This window comes from Cydia strobilella, chromosome 25 (genome assembly GCF_947568885.1).
Source record: "Cydia strobilella chromosome 25, ilCydStro3.1, whole genome shotgun sequence".
Lineage (NCBI taxonomy): Eukaryota > Metazoa > Arthropoda > Insecta > Lepidoptera > Tortricidae > Cydia > Cydia strobilella.
In genome coordinates, this window is record NC_086065.1 from 3,967,952 (window position 1) to 3,987,478 (window position 19,527).

General features: G+C 39.0%; 3 protein-coding genes across 4 annotated transcripts; 1 reads left to right on the top strand and 2 right to left on the bottom strand.

The window, feature by feature from the left end:
- Nucleotides 1-2,600: 2,600 nt before the first annotated feature.
- On the bottom strand, nucleotides 2,601-7,570 carry LOC134752717 (uncharacterized). Its single transcript, XM_063688403.1, has 3 exons — nucleotides 7,438-7,570; nucleotides 6,318-6,398; nucleotides 2,601-5,699 (listed from the first exon to the last, which is right to left on the bottom strand). Exons 1-3 carry the CDS (start codon nucleotides 7,483-7,485, stop codon nucleotides 5,298-5,300), a joined length of 531 nt encoding a protein of 176 aa, XP_063544473.1. The 5' UTR covers nucleotides 7,486-7,570; the 3' UTR covers nucleotides 2,601-5,297.
- A 2,791-nt stretch (nucleotides 7,571-10,361) lies between these two features.
- Nucleotides 10,362-17,084, top strand: LOC134752838 (uncharacterized). Of its 2 annotated transcripts, XM_063688598.1 has the most exons (7): nucleotides 10,362-10,426; nucleotides 11,707-11,965; nucleotides 12,148-12,255; nucleotides 12,519-12,961; nucleotides 14,341-14,539; nucleotides 16,231-16,386; nucleotides 16,754-17,081. In XM_063688598.1, exons 1-7 carry the CDS (start codon nucleotides 10,377-10,379, stop codon nucleotides 16,811-16,813), a joined length of 1,275 nt encoding a protein of 424 aa, XP_063544668.1. In that variant the 5' UTR covers nucleotides 10,362-10,376; the 3' UTR covers nucleotides 16,814-17,081. The 2 variants fall into 2 exon arrangements, with proteins under 2 accessions (XP_063544668.1, XP_063544669.1); XM_063688599.1 differs by lacking the exon at nucleotides 12,148-12,255 and having other exon boundaries at nucleotides 16,754-17,084.
- A 1,266-nt stretch (nucleotides 17,085-18,350) lies between these two features.
- On the bottom strand, nucleotides 18,351-19,489 carry LOC134752907 (chorion class high-cysteine HCA protein 12-like). The gene is made up of 2 exons (XM_063688688.1): nucleotides 19,365-19,489; nucleotides 18,351-18,619 (listed from the first exon to the last, which is right to left on the bottom strand). Exons 1-2 carry the CDS (start codon nucleotides 19,413-19,415, stop codon nucleotides 18,371-18,373), a joined length of 300 nt encoding a protein of 99 aa, XP_063544758.1. The 5' UTR covers nucleotides 19,416-19,489; the 3' UTR covers nucleotides 18,351-18,370.
- Between the last annotated feature and the right edge of the window lie 38 nt (nucleotides 19,490-19,527).

Consider the following 19,527-nt stretch of genomic DNA (forward strand, 5'->3'; position numbering starts at 1 on the left):
GCATCACTGAAAAACAAAACTATATCCCTGAGATCATCCTGTAGATCTAAAACTGGAAGCCATGTTGAGATAATACCACAGGGCGGACACTCTATACATCAGAAATCATTTGCGTTTCTATGTGTGAACGGCACGTCTGTACACGCGGCATGCGTCATAGTGTGAGTAAGTTGCTTAAAAATAGTACTGAGCGGCCGGCAAACGGCCGTCAATCTGGTGTCGCGGGGCGAGGTAATTAGGGTCGGGGCGGGGCGGTGCGTGGCCGTTCTGTAAGATAATACTATTACTTATTCTGTGATAATACACAAGTTTGCAAATCATCACGGTTTATTTCTTGTTTTATATTCCGCGCGGCCGTCACCAGGTGTCGCATACAAATATGTGTCGTTTTCAAGCAAAAGGTACCACATTGTCGCTTGCCATAAGGACACTGACAGATTTTTCGTATAAAAATACAAGTAATTTTCGTCCTTATGGTAAGCGACAATGTACCTTTTTATTGAAAACGTCACATATGTCTAAAGTTAGTAAACAATGCATCGCAGCTGGTTATAGGAACAATGACAAAAATGGACTACACAAGTATATATATTATGTCCAATCGTCAACGTTTAAGCCCGTTTGCTATACCTAAACAGTGGTTTTGTTATAAAGTGAGCCTTCTGTACGTAATACTGGTAATACTATTATGTATTCTGTGCCGCTGTGCTCAACATAAATGAACTGAATAATATTTCATAAAAATTTATACCTACGAATTTTTTTCTGTAAAAGCTGTCAAATTAAATATTTAAATGTCAATTTTAGGAATAAATAAATACTTACTGTCATACGTAGGTACATATCAACATTTTTTTCTGTTTTTAATTTTGAAATCTTACCTGTCATCAAATCGTCTTTTCAGAGCGTAAAAAACTTGTGTTATTGTCATGTTGCACTGAAAATTAAATTTTAGTATGATACAAACATAATGTATTTATGACTTATTCGGACTTAGTATAGAAAAAGCTACATGCGACACAAATAATACTAGATTGTGCGACAGGGGAGTAAAATTACATATTTACGGCGTGGGAGTACATTGAATCCTGAACGAAGCGAAAGGATTCGAAATTATGTTTCAAAATATTATTTGGCAAAAAAATAAAAAAATAGTGTCCAAAACAGAAAAGTGCCACTTTAATCCCTCCTAGCAGGGAAGAAAAAAACCCTCTTCCGAGTAGGTGATGTAAAAATAGTATATTGTGTCACAAGGGAGCAAAATGATATATTTACGGCGAGGGCGTACATTGAATCCTGAACGAAGCGAAAGATCCTATAATTGAATCCTGAGCGTAGCGAGGGATTCAAGCGATATCGCCCAAGGTGGAAATAATTTTGCTACCATGTGACACATACTGTTTTTCACATCACTTATGAGGAAATTATTATATTCAAAAATATTAATTACCTAAAAAAAATAGTATGCAAAAAAGAAAAAAAATCATGTCCTAGAACAGAAAAGTGCCACTTTGATCCCTCCTAGCAGGGAAGAAAGGTGCCACTTTGATCCCTCCTAGCGGGGAAGAATAAGTCCTTTTTCGAATAGGTGATGTGAAAAATAATGAAAAGTCTTAAAACTTGATCATGAATGTAAATGATATACCTTTGTAGGTAATAGGTATATCATTTAAGTAAACTAATAGGTATTTATAGCCTTGTTTCTACTTTCTAGTTAGTAATAGGTACTATTAGAGAAATTATTTATTTTAAACATCAAACATTTATTCAGCAAATAGGCCATAGGGGCACTTTTACATGTAAATTTTACAAGCAATACCAATATATTATACAATATATTTTTCACATCACCTATTCAAAAAGGGAACTTTTCTTCCCTGCTAGGAGGGATCAAAGTGGCACTTTTCTGTTCAAGGACATTTTGTTGCCAGTATGAAATATTGACACAAAGACATATGAAATTAGTATGCATATAATCGATTACAATTTCTTTATAATCGATTACGTGCATACAATTTTCTAACTTAAATAATATTTTGTTATAATTGTAAACAATAAATGTAATTAGCATATGTTAAATTAATTAATAGCATATTTAAATTAAGTAAATTAATTAATTAGCGTAATATTTACAAAGAAACGTAAAAAACATTCGTTTAATAATTTAATTTTTATTTTGACATTTTAGGTCTCCTTAAACGCAGCCATACTTGTCTATGCAATTTAAAAAGTTTATATTTAAAAAAAATTGTACAAATATTTCACAAAGCATAATTATGTGGTTCTGTATTGTGTATAAATTTGTAAATACTTGGTTTAAATCAATAACTTTATAATAATAAATATAAGTGATATCAGTCTTCATAGTGTTCTTCCGAAGATTTGGTTCAAAGGGGTAAGAGCTAATTTGTTACCAGAAAAATCTACAAAAATAATGTACTTGATTTTCATTGTATAATTTTAGGTGTTTGCTGCTGTCTTTGAAAAGATATAAGGTATATAATTATGAGCTGTAGGTACTTTTAATTTGTCAGTACAGTCTAGGCGCGGATCCAGGATTTCATGCAGGGGGGGGTAACTTCTTGCCAAATTACAAAAATGGTAGAAATAAATCGTAGGTATAAGGATTGGGGTTTGTAAAAAAAAAAACTAACAACAAAATAAAAGTTAATTTATCAAGACGAGACGATTCTTATAAGTGTATAAAATCAAAAGCGTTGTGTTATTGTATATGTATACTCATACTCGTATATCCGTCGAAACGTTTACGTAATTTCTCTTCGCGCGGCTTTCGGGCACTGTTTTGTCAAAATCCGAGCGGAGCCGCGGGATCATGGAAACTATTTGTTGTACTCATATTTAAGTACGTAGGGTGGGCATTTTTTTCCAATTGAAAATGAAAAAAATAAAAAAGTAAATTTTAAAATACAGTAAATCACGACCCTGTGTCCTGAGCTAGGAAACCCTGTATTACAGGACCCAGTTTCGTTATACTTTAGTCAATTGTTGAAAAATTGCACCGAGTCTTGTGTCAGGGGTTCAGGGGGGGGCAATTGCCCCTAGTGCCCCCCCCCCCCTGTATCCGCGCCTGGTACAGTCACGTCTGAAAATATCGATACGGACAAAGTGCCAGAAGTATGTACCTATACTAAGGTCGTGTATACATATTTTTGGCACTTTGTCCGTATCGATCTTTGCTTAAAATAATAATGTTTTGAAACCTAATATATGTATGTAATTTCCTCATAGGTGATGTGAAAAGCAGTATGTGTCACATGGTAGCAAAATTATTTTCACCTTGGGCGTTAACACTTGAATCCCTCACTACGCTCAGGATTCTATGTTAGAATCCCTCGCTACGCTCAGGATTCTATTATAGAATCCTTCGCTTCGTTTAGGATTCAATTGTACGCCCTCGCCGTAAATATGTCATTTTGCTCCCTTGTGACACAATCTACTAATTGTATTACGGATTACGGATACGGAGACGCTGTGTCCATGATATGACTTCTCTCGGTCCCACGTAGTACTATTAGTTATTCTGTGGTCCCACTTAATTTAGTAAAAGTACGTGTATATATGTGTTGAAAAATAGTTTAACTGGCAACACAATTAACTTTTGATATTGTGTTTAATTTGTTTTATTTTCTTGCTTAATTAATAATGAGTATATTGAGGATAAAATAAAATCAAAATACATACAACACAAAGGCGAACTTAACCTAACGAAAGCGTAACAATTCTTACTCCTTTCGCCGCGATTAAGCATTTGTTTCTTTCACATGTTTATGCGTATAAGTGGCTAAGTAATCCCATAGTATTTCTAAAATAATACTAAATTAGCAATCCGCTAAGAAACGAATATACAGGCTGGATTTTCTTTTAGGGGTCAGTGAGGGCAGCTACCAGATCCCGTGCGCGAAAACGCTTTTAGAGTATCTTCCCTCGATTTCATGTTTTTTACAGATTTTGGAAAAAACATACAGGGTGCGAGGAAAAGGTAATTTTTGCCAAAAAATTTTTATGTCAATCATTCCTATCAAGGATCAAAAGCTTGCATGGGACCAAAAGAAAATGTCTGGCTAGAAAAGCCACAAATCGAGGAAATTTTTTCCATGTGAAAAATAAAAATAAATCATTTTTATTCAAATTGTATGGGAAAAGTTTTCCTCGATTTGTGGCTTTTCTAGTCGGAAATTTTGTTTAGTCCGATACAAGCTTTTGATCTTGGATAGGAATGGGATCGATTGGCATAAAAAAAAGTTTGTCAAAATTGATCTTTTTCTAGCAACCTGTATGTTTTTCCAAAATCAGTAAACGCCAATCTTTATTAATTTTAAATTGAGGGAAGGTCTTCTAAGACCATTTTCGTGTAGCGGTACGGGATCTGGTAGCTGCCCTCCACCTGCCCTCACTGACCCAAAAAAAAATCCACCTGTATAAGTTTCATAGCGAAAATGAGTACTGGGAAAAAATGACATCGGTATAGTTATTTTCGATACAAGTGCGGAAAAGAGGAAATTCGAAACGAGTGGCGATAAATTAAAACACGACCGCACGGAGTGTTTTAAATCGACACGAGTTGTGAATTACCTATTCGCACGTGTATCGAACAACGTTTTACAGTACATATGGCCCTTTAAACTTTCGACATATGCACAAAAAGTGCACTTTACGCACTAGTGCGAGAAAGTAGCACCATATGTACTGTAAAATATGTTACCTATACCTAGATTGCGCGATATACAAGGTGTAACAAAAATAGTGGGATCCGTTTTATCACGATACCGGGCATATTCCGGTGTCAGCATGGTTGCATTTTTATCACCTGTCACTATGCCTGTCACTTTCGCACTTACATACTTCCGCCGATGACCCGTATGACGTCCGATCCGTATGACGGGTCTGTGGTGATCTCTCTCTTCTATTGTGCGACAGTGACAGTTACGCGCTACGGAGCGTAGACGATTGGCATGTTGGCTATGCATCCATGGTAGAGTGTACTCGATCCCATGGCGCCCTCGTAAACGGCAAAGAGGATGAAACGCCGGAGTGGGTTTAGTGGGTAGGGCAAGGTTCTCCTTCCCCTCTCGCCAGTTGAGAGGGGACAGGAGCGGCGAGTCCCACCCCCCCCCCATCAATTGCCTTCTCGCGGCCAGGGGGGGGGGCGGTGCGTAAAAGCATTCGCCCACTCCGTGAACAAAAAAAAATGTTGGCTATGCATCCTGGACCGTTCTAACGGAGTCATCCTTTAACTTTAACTAAGGCTTTAAGGCAAGCAAATTGCTAAAGGTATTTTAGTAACAACCGCATTCGCACTGTCCTCTGATGGACACGGACCCGCAGGCGGGTGCGCAGCCGTTGAAACACGCGGAGCCCAGCACGGGCACGGATCCGGCCACGCAGGTAGAGCCGCACGCGTCGACGGTGCCGGTTACGCTCACTTTTCCAGAACCTTTCCCCCCGTAGGTACCGCTCGGAGTGACGCTGACTGAGCTAGGAGTGACGCTGACCGAGCTAGGAGTGGCGCTGATTGAGCTAGGAGTGACGCTGACTGAGCTAGGAGTGACGCTGACTGAGCTAGAAGTGACGCAGCTGGGGCAGCTGCAGGAGACGCTAGGGTAGCTTAGACTGTAGCTGTCATAGCTGACAGGTAAGGTGTAGCTGGATCCGTATATACAGTTTTGGTCCGTGATTGTCTGTAGAAATTACAATGACATAAACATAGATACTTCAAACTGAAACTCACATTATAGGCCAATCAAAAAAACGGGCAAGTGCGAGTGGGACTCGCCCACCGAGGGTTCCATACTTTTTAGTATTTGTTTGTTATAGCGGCAACATAAATACATCACCTGTGAAAATTTTAACTGTCTAGCTATCACGGTTCATGAGATACAGCCTGGTGACAGGCAGACAGACAGACGGACATAGGAGTCTTAGTAATAGGGTCCCGTGTTTACCCTTTGGGTACGGTACCCTAAAAAGCGTTTTGAGGAATTAATTCCCAGCAAGCTGGAAATGGTTTTAATACCTTCATTTGGTCGTAAAAGCGTGTATAGTCCTTGAGTTTGCGCTTGCGCAATTCCAGAAGGTGTGCATAAATATTGCTCTTTTTCAGGTTTTGCTTAAAGCTCGAAAACGGTACGTCCGACGGAAAGTTTTCTCTAATCATGATATAGTCTGTTCGGAAAGAGAAGAGCCGTAGAATGTATGGGTCCCAATACATTCCACGACTCTTCTCTTTCCGAACAGACTCTAAAAATTGACTGGTGCCTAATCAACAAAAAAGAAAATGTAAATATAAAAAGAGGTACCGGTATGTAGACCAAGTTACTCCCATAAACAGCAGGTCCGTTGATCACGGCGTAGGTTCTCCGGGCTGCACAATAATTGACCTTTGGGAAAGAAGGCAATTTTATAAGATTTTTCATTTGTCATGCTCTGAAAGCAGGTCATTGTTGGTCTATGAAGTGTGCAGACAGTGATACGTTTCTACTTTAGAGCATTTTACATTCCAAGTTAATTTTTTTTCGGTGTACAAATTAAAATTTGGTTTTCAATGCATTTGTTGGACAATTTCCATTCTGATTTTAATTCTCCGCTCCATAAATAACGATACTACCTAAATTGTTAATTATACTTTTCTTTTTTTTTACTAGCCTAATTTAGTGTCCCACTGCTGGGCAAAGGCCTCCCCTCGTTTCCTCCACTCGACCCTGTCGTTTGTAGTGTCCCGCCAATCCGGAGAAAAAAATGCGTCTAAGTCGTCCCGCCATCTCCTTTTCGAAAAGGAGTTAATTATACTTACCCTCGAAAAATCTATGTAAGTTTATATATATCTACTTAGTTATGTTTTTTAAATAAGTAGGTACACATGTATTTTACTTTCCTAAAATTAGAGTGTTTATATTAACTCGGGAGAAAGGCACCATTTCATCCGTTGGTTAACAACCGACCGGTAGGTATTTCATTTCTCGTGCTTGTAAAATTTGTGTTTAAGCCGCGTGTAAGCGAAATAAAGTTGCTTTTTCTGCTCTAGTGCATAAAGTAAAATCATCTATTATGACCCTGATTGACTTAGTAATAAAGTCTAAAACTTGTCCCGGGATTGGAGCGCGGTCAGCGCGCTCCTTTTTACTTCGGGCTACTCCCGACTGTTTTACGACGCCGAAGGCGCCCGGCATTTGAGCGCGCGCGGCGTTGTGGTACAACAGCCACTATAATGGGGTTGGCCGGTCGAAATAATTAGCAGATGGCGCCAGCATAGCTTGCCCTGTCAATCCCTAGAATTGTGTCAAATTTTTATTTTTTTAATGCCCTGGATGCCAGCCCTTTAAGCCAAATCTCATAGAAAAAGGGGCAAGCTATGATGGCACCATCTCTGCAAACCTTTGACAGTTGCCAACCCCATTAAGTATAATCAAAAATGTTTACCTGTATGAGGCAAGCGATACAGAGAGCGAATAAACTGACGGGAAACATCTTTAAACCAGATGATCTGATGATGTTTAGTGTCCTTGATGTGAGAATTCAAACCACCTGTTTTGATGGACGTCAGATGTTTCTGACGGACGTGTAAAAACTACTTTTAACGTGAAAACTATACCATTTATATATACGTGTTTAAAAACTTAAGTGTAATGAAATGAGTTGTTGATAACGTTGTCAATACAAGCACGTGGTTTTGGTCAAAAGTTCCGATATCGGTTGTAGAACGTGCTCATGCGCACCTAATTAAAAATTAGCTAATAAATGTTGATAAATAAATAAATTAGCGATTTCTTAACTTGTTTTAGTCAAAACTGACCTACTTATTTGTGTTTTTAACCGACTTTCAAAAAGGAGGAGGTTATCAATTTGTCCGTTCTTTTAAGGTTCCGTACCCAAAGGGTAAAAACGGGACCCTATTACTAAGACTCCGCTGTCTGTCTGTCTGTCTGTCTGTCTGGCTGTCCGTCTGTCACCAAGCTGTATCTCATGAACCGTGATGTCCGTGATAGCTAGACAGTTGAAATTTTCACAGATGATGAGACCCGGGTATGTCCTTAAACTGCGTCCGGACCCGGATATGTCCTTAAACTACGTCCAAAAGAGAGGTATGGGGACTGTGAATGACATCTCGCTTTGTGTGATAGGGCACAGGACAGCGGATGTCATTCCAGATCTAGAGCAGAGCCCAACTGGAGAAGTACCTCCACCTTACAGAAAACCGCAGCCAAATAACACTAGACTCTACTCATAGTATTGTGGTCCTGCCGGTAAGTAAGGTTGCCAGAGCTCAACGAGGGAGAGGAGTGTTAGGGTCGGCAACGCGCGTGTAATATCTTCGGTGTTGCAGGCGTCCATAGGCTACGGTAACTGCTTACCATCAGGCGGGCCGTATACTTGATTGCCACCGACGTATATGTGGTATAAAAAAAAATGATGTATTTCTGTTGCCGCTATAACAACAAATACTAAAAACAGAATAAAATAAATATTTAAGTCCAGATGACACGCATCACCATACTCGATTACTCGTTTGTACTTTAATAATATTTTCGTGTTCAATGTGAACGCGCCCTTAACTTGCTTAGTACCTTATTTAAAACGTCAAAACAGTCCCATATTGTTACGTTACAAGGCGGCTGTCTTACTACGATAAATCTCACCAAAACCTTGGTGTCTAAGTTTATCCCACTCCATTGCCTATTTTGGGACAAGCACATAAAAAATAAAATAAACTATTTACATATATGTTTATGTTTATATTATACGTAAAAACCGGCCAAGTGCGAGTCGGACTCGAGCAACGAGAGATCCGTACTTTTCAGTATTTGTAACAGAAATACATCATTTGTGAAAATTTCAACTATCTAGCTATCACGGTTCATGAGATACAGCCTGGTGTCAGACAGACAGACGGAAAGCGGAGTCTTAATAATAGGGTCCCGTTTTTACCCTTTGGGTACGGAACCCTAAAAAGCAAAATATAACTAGGGACTGGAGTCCATGAACAGCAATCAGATTGATAATGCTATAATTGAAATGTTTTTATTTTTCCTTTGAACTTGAAACCTGTCTATAATTCCCCTGTTTGACTGTACCTCAATTACGGAGTACACAGTACACGTAATCACTAAGAAATGTTAATGGTAACAACGAGTGCTTCACAACAATATCAGAAGTCAGAAATCAGAAATCAGAAATCAGAAATCAGAAACATTTATTGTTCAAACTGTGTAGGTACAAGAAGTATAGCTAGGTACATTTTTTTATGGGTATGGGTATGACACATTATAGCAATTTTTCATATATTCAATTCATTACCCACTGATACATTGACTTACAAAAAGTGCATACCTAAGATACAGTCGCCATCAGATATATCGGAGCGGCTAAGGTGCTCACATATATCTGATCACGCCTTTATTCTCAGGGTGTTAGAGTGCGTGTTCAGATATTGTGAACACTTTGGCCGCTCCGATATATCTGATGGCGACTGTACAAGTAAATGTTTACTTAGTTTAGGTATTGTTATCAAATTTCCATGAGCGACAGAAAATACAAATTCGTTCGGTATTAAAGTTTGTAACATGACCTGTACTTATTTTGAGTTGAATCTATGAATGTAGTGTATTTAAGCATAAATTGTTAATAAATATCACCCATTCTATAAAGCCAATTAGCACAAGTTTTAAATGAATAATATTATCTTGTCTTGTCTTGTGTTGTCTTGCCTTGCCTTGCCGTGCCTTGCCTTGCCCTGCCTTGCCTTGCCTTGGCTATTTTCGCTGTTACCTATAATTTTAGTTTCTTAGCGGACTGATAATTTAGTATTATTTTAGAAATACTATAGGATTAACCCGTGGAGCGCCCACTGTCACACGTGTGATGGTAGCTAGTATAGGAGTTCCATACTACTGTGATAGTGGGGCGGTCCACGGGTTAATTAGCCACGTGTATGCATAAACATGTGAAAGAAACAAATGCTTTAAATTGGCGGTGAACAAAGGAAGGATTATTTTGCCTTCGTCAGGTTTAAAAAAAGTTGTGTTGTCAGTAAACAATACTTTTGTTAAATTAAGAAAAACTAAACAAATCAAGCAAAAGTGGGGCCAGCGTTTCCGTAATGTGTTATTTGTTTGCCAAAAGTTCAAAACTAGTTTTCATCGCCTTGGTCCATTGTGAAAACTAATTTACTAATGTTGACCTAGGAAAACATTTTAAAATAGCCTTAACCAAGGCATTTCGTGGAAATTTTCACAGATGATGTATTTCTGTTGCCGCTACAAATACTAAAAATTACGGTACACTCGGTGCGCGAGTTCGACTCGCACTTGGCTGGTTTTTTTTAATCATACCAAAATTTATTTTTAATTTTTTAGTACAACATGACACTAACACAAGTTTTTTATTCTCTGAAAAGACGATTTGATGACAGGTAAGATATTTATTTAAAAATTAATAACAGAATAAAATGTTAGTAGGTAAGCCTACGTATTTATTTATTCCTAAAATTAACATTTAAATATTTTATTTGACACCTTTACACTACACGTATGTATGTATGTATATATGTGTATATATTTATTGTATTTGTATGTATATATGATTTTCAAGTTTATAAATTGTTAATTTACCTATATGTATATCGGCACTACTCGTTCAAAGTTGTAAGTACTTAACTTTCCTGCTACCCAAAGGTTGTCTGAAAGAGATCGCTTTTTAGCGATAAGACCGCCTGTTGTTACCTAGTCTTAAGCTTGTATTTCGCTTTCTGTGTATTTTTTTTTAATTTTATGGTGCACAATAAAGAATATTTACTTAAATACTTACACGCTGAGAGTGCACCAGATACAGTCGCGTCACTATGTGCACTTCAGTTCATTTGTGGTGCGCGTGCGGTGGTCGCTGCAGGACACCATCGGCATCGCTAGCGCGGACGTCTGGCCGAAGGGTGTGGTGGTGGTTCGGCGGTTCCTGGGCAACTTCCCCTGGGCCCTCGTACCCCGCATTCGTCGCCCAAATGTAATGTTTAATTTGTCGTTTTTAAGGTTCCGTACCCAAAGGGTAAAAACGGGACCCTATTACTAAGACTCCGCTGTCTGTCTGTCCGTCCGTCTGTCCGTCTGTCTGTCACTAGGCTGTATATAATTTTTAATTTTTTTATTTTATTTATAATTTCTTTATTAAGATAACTAGGATCCATTGGGGTTAGGTACATGGTGACTTAAAATCTATTGTTAATATTTAAAATACTAATTAAATTAAATTAATTTAAAAATTTACAATAAATTAAATGAATGGAATTTTTTTTTACAATAAATTAAATTAATACAATCAAAATTCGCAATAAATTATATAATGAACCGTGATAGATAGATAGAGATAGTTGAAATTTTCACAGATGAGATATTTCTGTTGCCGCTATAACAACAAATACTAAAAACAGAATAATATAAATATTTTAATGGGGCTCCCGTACAACAAACGTGATATTTTTGCTGTTTTGTTCCGTAATGGTACGGAACCCTTCGTGCGCGAGTCCAACTCACACTTGGCTGGTTTTTATTTGTAGTTTTGTTTTGTTTCATTGTATTCTTATTTTGAAGTTTCACAGGGGTTTGTTTACTGTATAATGCTGTGATTGCTGTGTCACTTATTTGAGTAATAAAAAAAAGTTTGATCTACAGAGTAACCTCAGATAATTTTGATTTTTAGTGATGCAAGGTCGCCCCTGAATTTTAAGTACATCGGTATGCTGAGTTTCATGTTAAGCTCCATTGGCTCTTGGCCACACAGGCAATTCGGCCGGCGCCGCCTGGACTTTATACTGTCCATGTACAATATGCTGTTGATCGTATTCGCTATAGCTTTACCGAGTTTGGGCGCAACCTATATCTGGTACAAGAGAGAGACGATATCGTTCTTCGAAGCGGGGCACGTGCTTTTATGCATGTTTTTAGAATTCTTGTGTTTGGTAAGTGCTGGATCATCAGTATCATATCAGCCCTTTATCGCCCAGCAATGGGATAAAAAAAGTCTTCACTTAAAATAATTCGCTTTTAGTACCATTTTTTGTCTTATTCTATTCTTCACCTGTACTAGTTACTATTTTTGCATAATCAATTTTTTCATTGTCAAATTTAATCGTAATTACAGCAAAGGTTATTTATCGCTTGGACGGCTAAATATCGAGAGATAATAAAGGATTATTTACTAGAATTCCACCTGTTTTACTTCAAGAATCGAACGCAGTACGCTTCGAAGGTTTGTTTCTATTCTACACGTCGCTTAGTATTACTTTTGTAAATCTTAATTTATTCAAATAACATTTCACCACTCACACTTGTCTTTAATTTGACTGATAGAAAAAGCCAGGAGTCATTGAATGTGTTCTTTGTAATATTTACTGTACAATTAAATTTAATATAAAAATAAATAAAATAGTCATATAAAATTGCATGAAATCTAAAGAGCGTAAATACATTGTAAATTATTCAATAAAATAGTTCTTTTTGTATTCTGTTTAGATACATACGCAGATCCACTACATATCAGTGATATTCACACTGTACATGGTCTGTCAGATGACCTGTGGTATGAGCCTGTTCACGTTCATGCCGTGGTATAACAACTACAGCAACGGAATGTTCGGCACGGACCGGCCCGCCAACCGCACTTTTGAGCAAGCCGTCTATTTCTACTGTTTCACCGAAGACGTGTATACTACCATTAAGGGATATTGGGTTCTCTTCGTATTCAATATTCCTACCGCCTATAACACTTCATGTGGCCTCGTAGCCTTCGACCTCCTGCTCTCCCTTATTGTCTTTCAAATTTGGGGCCATCTTAAAATTTTGAAACACAACCTGCTAAGCATAATTCCGAAGGAGGGCATGTATTCACCTGAAGAGAATATGCGAGTCCGAGAAATCTTAAAGGAAATCATCGAACACCACAAATTAATCATAAAGTAAGTTTCAAGAAGATTTCATTTAACAGGAAATATAATACATATGTATGTCGCAGGACTCGTAGGCGAATTGTAAGAATCCGCCGTTTACAAGCGTCAATTTACAAACGTTTTCACGTTTGCAAATAGCCGAAGAAAAATTGTTACTGCGCTCAAGTGTCAATGCATGGTATAATAATATACTCCGCCTGGTACTCTCTTCCGAGACTCGCGAACCACGGCTGACACAAGCCTGAATGAACCTGAACCTTTTAACAGCACGATGACGTAGGCTTGTGTCAGTCACGTGGTTCGCGAGTCTCGGAAGAGAGTACCTTGTTTTATTATACCATGGTGTCAATGTAAACGTGATGGTTGTCTGAGTGTGACCATGGTTTGGTGTTTTAAATTTATATTAACTTTTATACCAAACCACCACAACAAAATCTCAAGGCCAACAAAATCTCAAGGTCACCCAAAACAGAATCAAAGCAACCCACTATCCACGTGATCTTGTCTGTATCTACCCCTAGAGAGCAAGGGCGGCTATTCAGCAGCGCCGGAGCCACCCAGATCCAAAAGCCCCCCCCCCCCCCCACGCCCCTAATAAGTCCGACGAACTCCAGATTTGATGGACACCCCAGCGTTTGTCATAGTTTTGATGTGTAGCGCCACACGTGATAAATTAAAGAACTAATTCGACAAAAATGTCGCGGCAAATTACAAACGGCGTTGTTAGGTCTTTCCCGATTTACAATTTGACTGCGACATACAAATTTGATTCAGGATTTTTTGGATTTGATTTTGATTGCGATTTGATTCAGGTGGGTCAAAAATGGGGAAACCGGCGTTTTTTTTCTGTGGACATTACGGAAGTACTTGGGTACACAGACTTTCATCAAACAAATTTTTAAGAGTAGAACGTGGTTTGGAACATGCCAATAAGGATACCTAAAGTACAAAAATCGGCCAAGTGCGAGTCGGACTCGCGCACGAAGGGTTCCGTACCATTACGGAAAAAAACAGACAAAAAAATCACGTTTATTGTATGGGTTCCCCATTTAAATATTTATATTATTCTGTTTTTAGTATTTGTTGTTATAGCGGCAACAGAAATACATCATCTGTGAAAATTTCAACTGTCTAGCTATCACGGTTCATGAAATACAGCCTGGTTACAGACAGACGGACAAACGGACAGACGGACGGACAGACGGACAGTCTTAGTAATAGGGTCCCGTTTTTACCCTTTGGGAACGGAACCCTAAAAATTAGGTTTAATCCGTTTGATTTATGATATCGACAGGAAAGCCGTATAACTTATATTTAAAAAGTTGATGACTTAGGTATGTTTTGCAATAGTGAAAGCCCGTCAATCCCTAATGATAATTCCGTTTCAGGTTTGTGGACAAGTGCTCCGACGCGTTTAGTGAGGAATTGTTTGTATTTTATTTGCTGATGCAACTCCTTACGTGCACGTGTTTGCTTGAGGTTTCCTCGCTGACGGCAGACGCGCTGGCTAAATATGGACCGTTAACTCTCGGGGTGCACCAACAACTGATTCAAGTTTCTATACTTTTCGAAATGATAAGTACTAAGGTAATAAAAATAGAAAAATTGTTTTGTTGTGTTGTCCGACTTGAATCCGTCCGACGAATGTGGAATCCGTTTATTATGACTGCTTAGAGGTATTGACCAGCCGCTTACTTAATGTAATTACTGTGCGGAGTTTGGTTTTTATAATAAAATTCTTTGTAACAAAGTCTGATTAAGATGACTTCGCTTACCTATAGTGACAAATCGCTTACTGTGCCCTATCACTACGTAGTTTGTTTGTCCCTATGTATGCTTAAATCTTTAAAACTACGCAACGGATTTTGATGCGGTTTTTTTCAGTTAAAAGTGATTCAATAGAAAGGTTTATATTTATAATACATCAGCATTGCACCCGTGAGAAGCCCGGGCGGGTCGCTAGTAAATCCAATTTTTATGAAATTATGTCCGGTTATACTAACACATTCGCTGGTTTTCTATACTACACAGACAGAAAAATGCCTATTTATGCCTGTTTTTTGGACCTGACGAAAGCTTTTGACCTTGTATCTTATGATATTCTGTGGGCTAAGTTGCATAGGTCTGGGTTACCGCCAGAGTTAATCCATCTTCTCAGGTACTGGTATTTAAACCAGGAAAACGGTGGGCAGGTGAGGCTACGGAACCATACAGGCTTGAGTGCGGGGTGCGTCAGGGTGGATTGAGCTCACCATTACTTTTTTGCCTGTATGTAGACGCACTTGTCGAGCAGCTCAGCGGTACACATGTCGGGTGCCATGTTGATGGCGGATGGCGTATGCCTAAACAACTGTGGGTCCGATATACCCAAATATCATACTATTAGGCACATGCTGCATGCTGATTGGCCTGCCCAAATTCTGCAGCGCATCCACCATGTTCGCGGAGTCACGCACCGATGGGATTGCAGCAATCTTGCGCAAAAATGCAGCGTCTCTGCTAAGCAGAACGAGGGACAGCCCAAACAGCATCCTAAAGATGATTGCTGATCATGTGTGTTGTCCTGTAATTAATGAAATTATTTTAAAAGTAAAATCGAATTTAATTTTTAAGTACTATTATTTTTAAGAATATACTAACAAAAATTAAGATCATTGTTATCTTTATTTAATAAATAAATTGAATTAAATTGAATTTTTGTGGCCGTCCCCATGTCTTTCTCGGCGGGACGTTTGATGAGTGCGTGGCGTATTTTTGTTTTAATGGGCCCTGATTACCAGTCCGCCGGACGATATCGGCCTGTCAGTTGTTCGGATCTGTCAAATTTTTGTTCTAACCGACAGGCTGATATCGTCCGGCGGACTGATAATCAGTGGGCCCCTATAGTTTTGATTCTCAGTGACAAGTTTATAATTGGTACAAAATTAATAAAACTCATCTCTCACAAAGTGATTTGAGATTATTTTGGAAAATTTACAAAATTAAGAAATTGATTATATGTTTTATATTACTTCCGATTAGTATGATGTATTTGTCATTTTTCTTCGATGTCATTATATGTGGTATTTTCTATAAAACGGGACCTTATTGTCGATGGCGCTTACGCCATTATAAACGATGCTCCGAAATAAATACAACGCCGCGCGACGCTGTGCGGCGTAAGTACCATCGACAATATAAGGTCCCTTTTTATAGAAAATGCCCCATATACGGATTCTACTGTATTACATCAGTAATTTAACTTAGAACTGATTCAGAAAGTGACATCGTATTGACAGAGCGAGCAGCTGATCGACGCCGTGTACGCAATACCGTGGCAGTGTATGGACACCAGCAACCGCAAGACAGTGATGGTCCTGTTGCAGAGGGCGCAAAACCCCATCACGCTCAAGGCCGCCAAGATGGTTCCCGTGGGCTTGCAGACTATGGCCGCGGTTTGTTCTAAACTCATTAATGTTAAACCTTTATTTTTATAAGCTTTTATTTAACTTAATACTAAATGCCAGGCATTCTGTACCAGTCAACCAATGGGCTCTAAAGTTAAAAACATTGATACATTTGACAAAAAATGGATACACCGAAAAACTACGGCCGTCGTAAGGTTCAACCAGAAACGATTAGGCTCCTTAGATAAATTGTGGTATTTTCTTTAAAAAGGGACCTTATTGTCGATGGCGCTTACGCCATTATTAACGATGCTCCGATATAAATACAATGCCTCCCGACGCTGTGCGGCGTAAGCGCCATCGACAATAAGGTCTCTTTTTATAGGAAATGCCAAAATTATTCATTATTTTTTAGGTCCTGAAGACAACATTTTCCTATTACATGATGCTGAACGCCGTGGCTGGAGAGCATTAACGCACCGAACACCACGCAATAAATTTAACTTTACTGAAACGATTCACACTTAGAGATAAATTTAATTTAAAGAAATTAACACAATGACAGTGAACTGTCAATATATTTATGAGAATATTCTGTATGTACATACAAATATTGTCAATTTTAGAAAGAATTGTGACATTTATAATATAAATACTAGAAATAAACATAAGCTCGCAGTGCCCTACACTCGGCGCCATAAAAGAAAAAAAAAATCATTCATAGGTAATTGTGTAAGATTTTATAATAAACTTCCAAACAATATTACTGAATTATCAAATAATAAATTTAGGTAAATTAAAAAATAAAATAAAGCGTAAACTTATTTCTAAAGCTTATTATACCAGGACTACATGAATGATAAAACAACGTGGGATTAATAACTAAATATTTCACATTATCAATTACGCCTTTGACGCCGTGTTATCAAAGAAAATAACCAGATGTACCACCAGGAAAACTATTAGCTTACCATCCTTGCATAATATAGGTATAATATAAATATGCATGCAGGGGTACTAAGGCAATTGTTTCGCTGACTGCTGACGAATTGTACTGCTGACCTAAATTTTTTCAACCATTCTTTTCTCTTTTTATGTAACTGTAACCAACAATTGCGTAACATTTTTTTTTTCAATAACGTTGAGAAAAAGCATAATAATAGTACATTATGATACAAGTGTGCTGTGTGGTTATTACACACGAGGCGATATTGTGCGCGCGAGCTGTAAGCGAGCGCGCAATAAGAAAGCCGATGTGTGTAATGACCAATGCACACGCGTTTCATACGACGTTTTTCAACACACTTGCGAGAAAAAAAAAGAAACTTTCATATTAATCAAACTTAATAGTTGAAACAGTATTGTGTGTTGCATCTGTCACTGCCGGCCGCCCCTCGCCCCTGCCGCGGCCGCGGGCGGCGAGCGAGCCGGCCGGGCCGCGCACCGCGCAGGCGCGCCGGTGCCCGCCAGTCCGACCAATTAAAGAAGGCTCCCTATCCATGTACATTATTAGCAATCAGTTACCTTCTTAACTCAGTCGGATAATATAATGAAAAAGCACGAGTGGAATAATACACTGAAAGAGCACGCGTGTTTTAATATCTAGGATTATGAGCCGAAAATCGGTGGAATAAAAACGTCGTTTCGAGCAAGTGTGTTGAAAAAGCAATTATTGAATTATTTTAATATAACCTGGAAAACTATTAGCTTAGCATCCTTGCATATAAATATATTGGTTGGAGGGGGATGGCAGGGGATTATGGCATAGTAAGACAGGGACAGCGCGAACTTGTTTTTTAAATATTATATCTCTAAAATGTGTGACAACGACGGCATGATTCCATGCACTGCTGCTTTGTAAATCATATTTGTTGTCTTGGATTTGGATATGAAGTATAATTATAAATAAAATATAAAATGAAGCGTCATTGTATACAAAATTTGCTATTTATTTCCAAACAAGTTCCATCTCTTCCTTTATTACGGATTTCAAAATTTCTTTAGACTAGGTATTAGATCGTCGGGGAAAAGGTTAGTTGCATCCGCATCCGCACTGCCCGCAGATGGAGACGGAGCCGCGGGCGGGCGCGCAGCCGCCGAAGCAGACGGAGCCGAGCACGGGCACGGCGCCGGTGACGCAGGTGGTGCCACACGCGTCGATGGTGCCGGCCGCGCCCACCTGTCCGCAGCCCTGCCCGCCGTACGAGCCGCCGCTGCTGCCAGAGCTCACAGAGCTGTACGAGCTTTTACCCGTACCGCAGCACTTCTGGCTCAGCACGGACTAGAAAGATAATAGGTCTGTTAAAATCCAAGACAACTTTCAAGTATAATTTTAATACATTGGACAATCCGGTGTGCATCAAGTATGTTACAAATGCGTGTTGCTGAAAGTAGTATAAGTTCTTAATAAGTCACTAAGTCCTTTATATATACCTACGTTATGTCGCGCGTGCCTATTATAATTTGATAGTAGGTATGGGTGTTATGAAAGTTTTTTTTTTATACATATTTTCATAACAAAGTAATTTAATTTGTTCTAATTTAGACGGCAAACGACCCGACGGGCTGACGCTGGTTCCCTGGCAAAGAGCGCTTTGTCTTATATGGGATGCAACCTGTGTGAGTACATTTGCTGCATCCCATGTAGGACACACTGCTAAGTCGGCAGGCTCAGCGACAGAGACTGCCGCCAAAAGCAAGCGCCTGAAATACTCTGCTTTGGAAGACACCTACGACTTCGCGGCCGGGCCCTGGGGGCGGGAGGCGCGTGAGCTCTTCCGAGAGCTTGGCAAGCACCTCAGAGAGAAAGGGAGTGACCCCCGTTCTGCTTGTCCAACAGGTCTCCATCGCTATCGGTAACGCTGCTAGTGTGATGGGGACCTTTGGACCCAGCATGGCTCAGAACGGGTTTTAGTTTCTAATTTTTATGTATTTCTTCATAAATATACGAATTTGTTATTAGAGGGGGCAGTTACAGCCAAGATCAAAATCAGCAATTAACAAATGATTTAAGTAACAATATTTACCTGAATCAGGCAGAGCTGGAGGCAGAGGACGAACACGGTGAAGGGAGACATGGTGGTGTTCCTTAGCTTTCAAAGTGACTTGAAACTATAATTGCTTATATAGCTGGTTCAGCTTTTATACTAAAGTGGTTTCAATGGAATGTTGAAATCATTGATAACTCGA

What these genes read in the sequence shown, in the direction of transcription:
- LOC134752717 (XM_063688403.1), bottom strand. Translation starts at nt 7,485, where the DNA reads ATGTTTCCCGTCAGTTTATTCGCTCTCTGTATCGCTTGCCTCATACAG. An exon ending in GTATCGCTTGCCTCATACAG is followed by an intron (nt 6,399 to 7,437) that starts GTAAACATTTTT and finishes TCTTTCCCAAAG; the next exon opens with GTCAATTATTGTGCAGCCCG. An exon ending in GTAACTTGGTCTACATACCG is followed by an intron (nt 5,700 to 6,317) that starts GTACCTCTTTTT and finishes TAATTTCTACAG; the next exon opens with ACAATCACGGACCAAAACTG.
- LOC134752907 (XM_063688688.1), bottom strand. Translation starts at nt 19,415, where the DNA reads ATGTCTCCCTTCACCGTGTTCGTCCTCTGCCTCCAGCTCTGCCTGATT. An exon ending in TCCAGCTCTGCCTGATTCAG is followed by an intron (nt 18,620 to 19,364) that starts GTAAATATTGTT and finishes TTATCTTTCTAG; the next exon opens with TCCGTGCTGAGCCAGAAGTG.
- LOC134752838 (XM_063688598.1), top strand. Translation starts at nt 10,377, where the DNA reads ATGACACTAACACAAGTTTTTTATTCTCTGAAAAGACGATTTGATGAC. An exon ending in TTTTAGAATTCTTGTGTTTG is followed by an intron (nt 11,966 to 12,147) that starts GTAAGTGCTGGA and finishes TCGTAATTACAG; the next exon opens with CAAAGGTTATTTATCGCTTG. An exon ending in CACCACAAATTAATCATAAA is followed by an intron (nt 12,962 to 14,340) that starts GTAAGTTTCAAG and finishes ATTCCGTTTCAG; the next exon opens with GTTTGTGGACAAGTGCTCCG.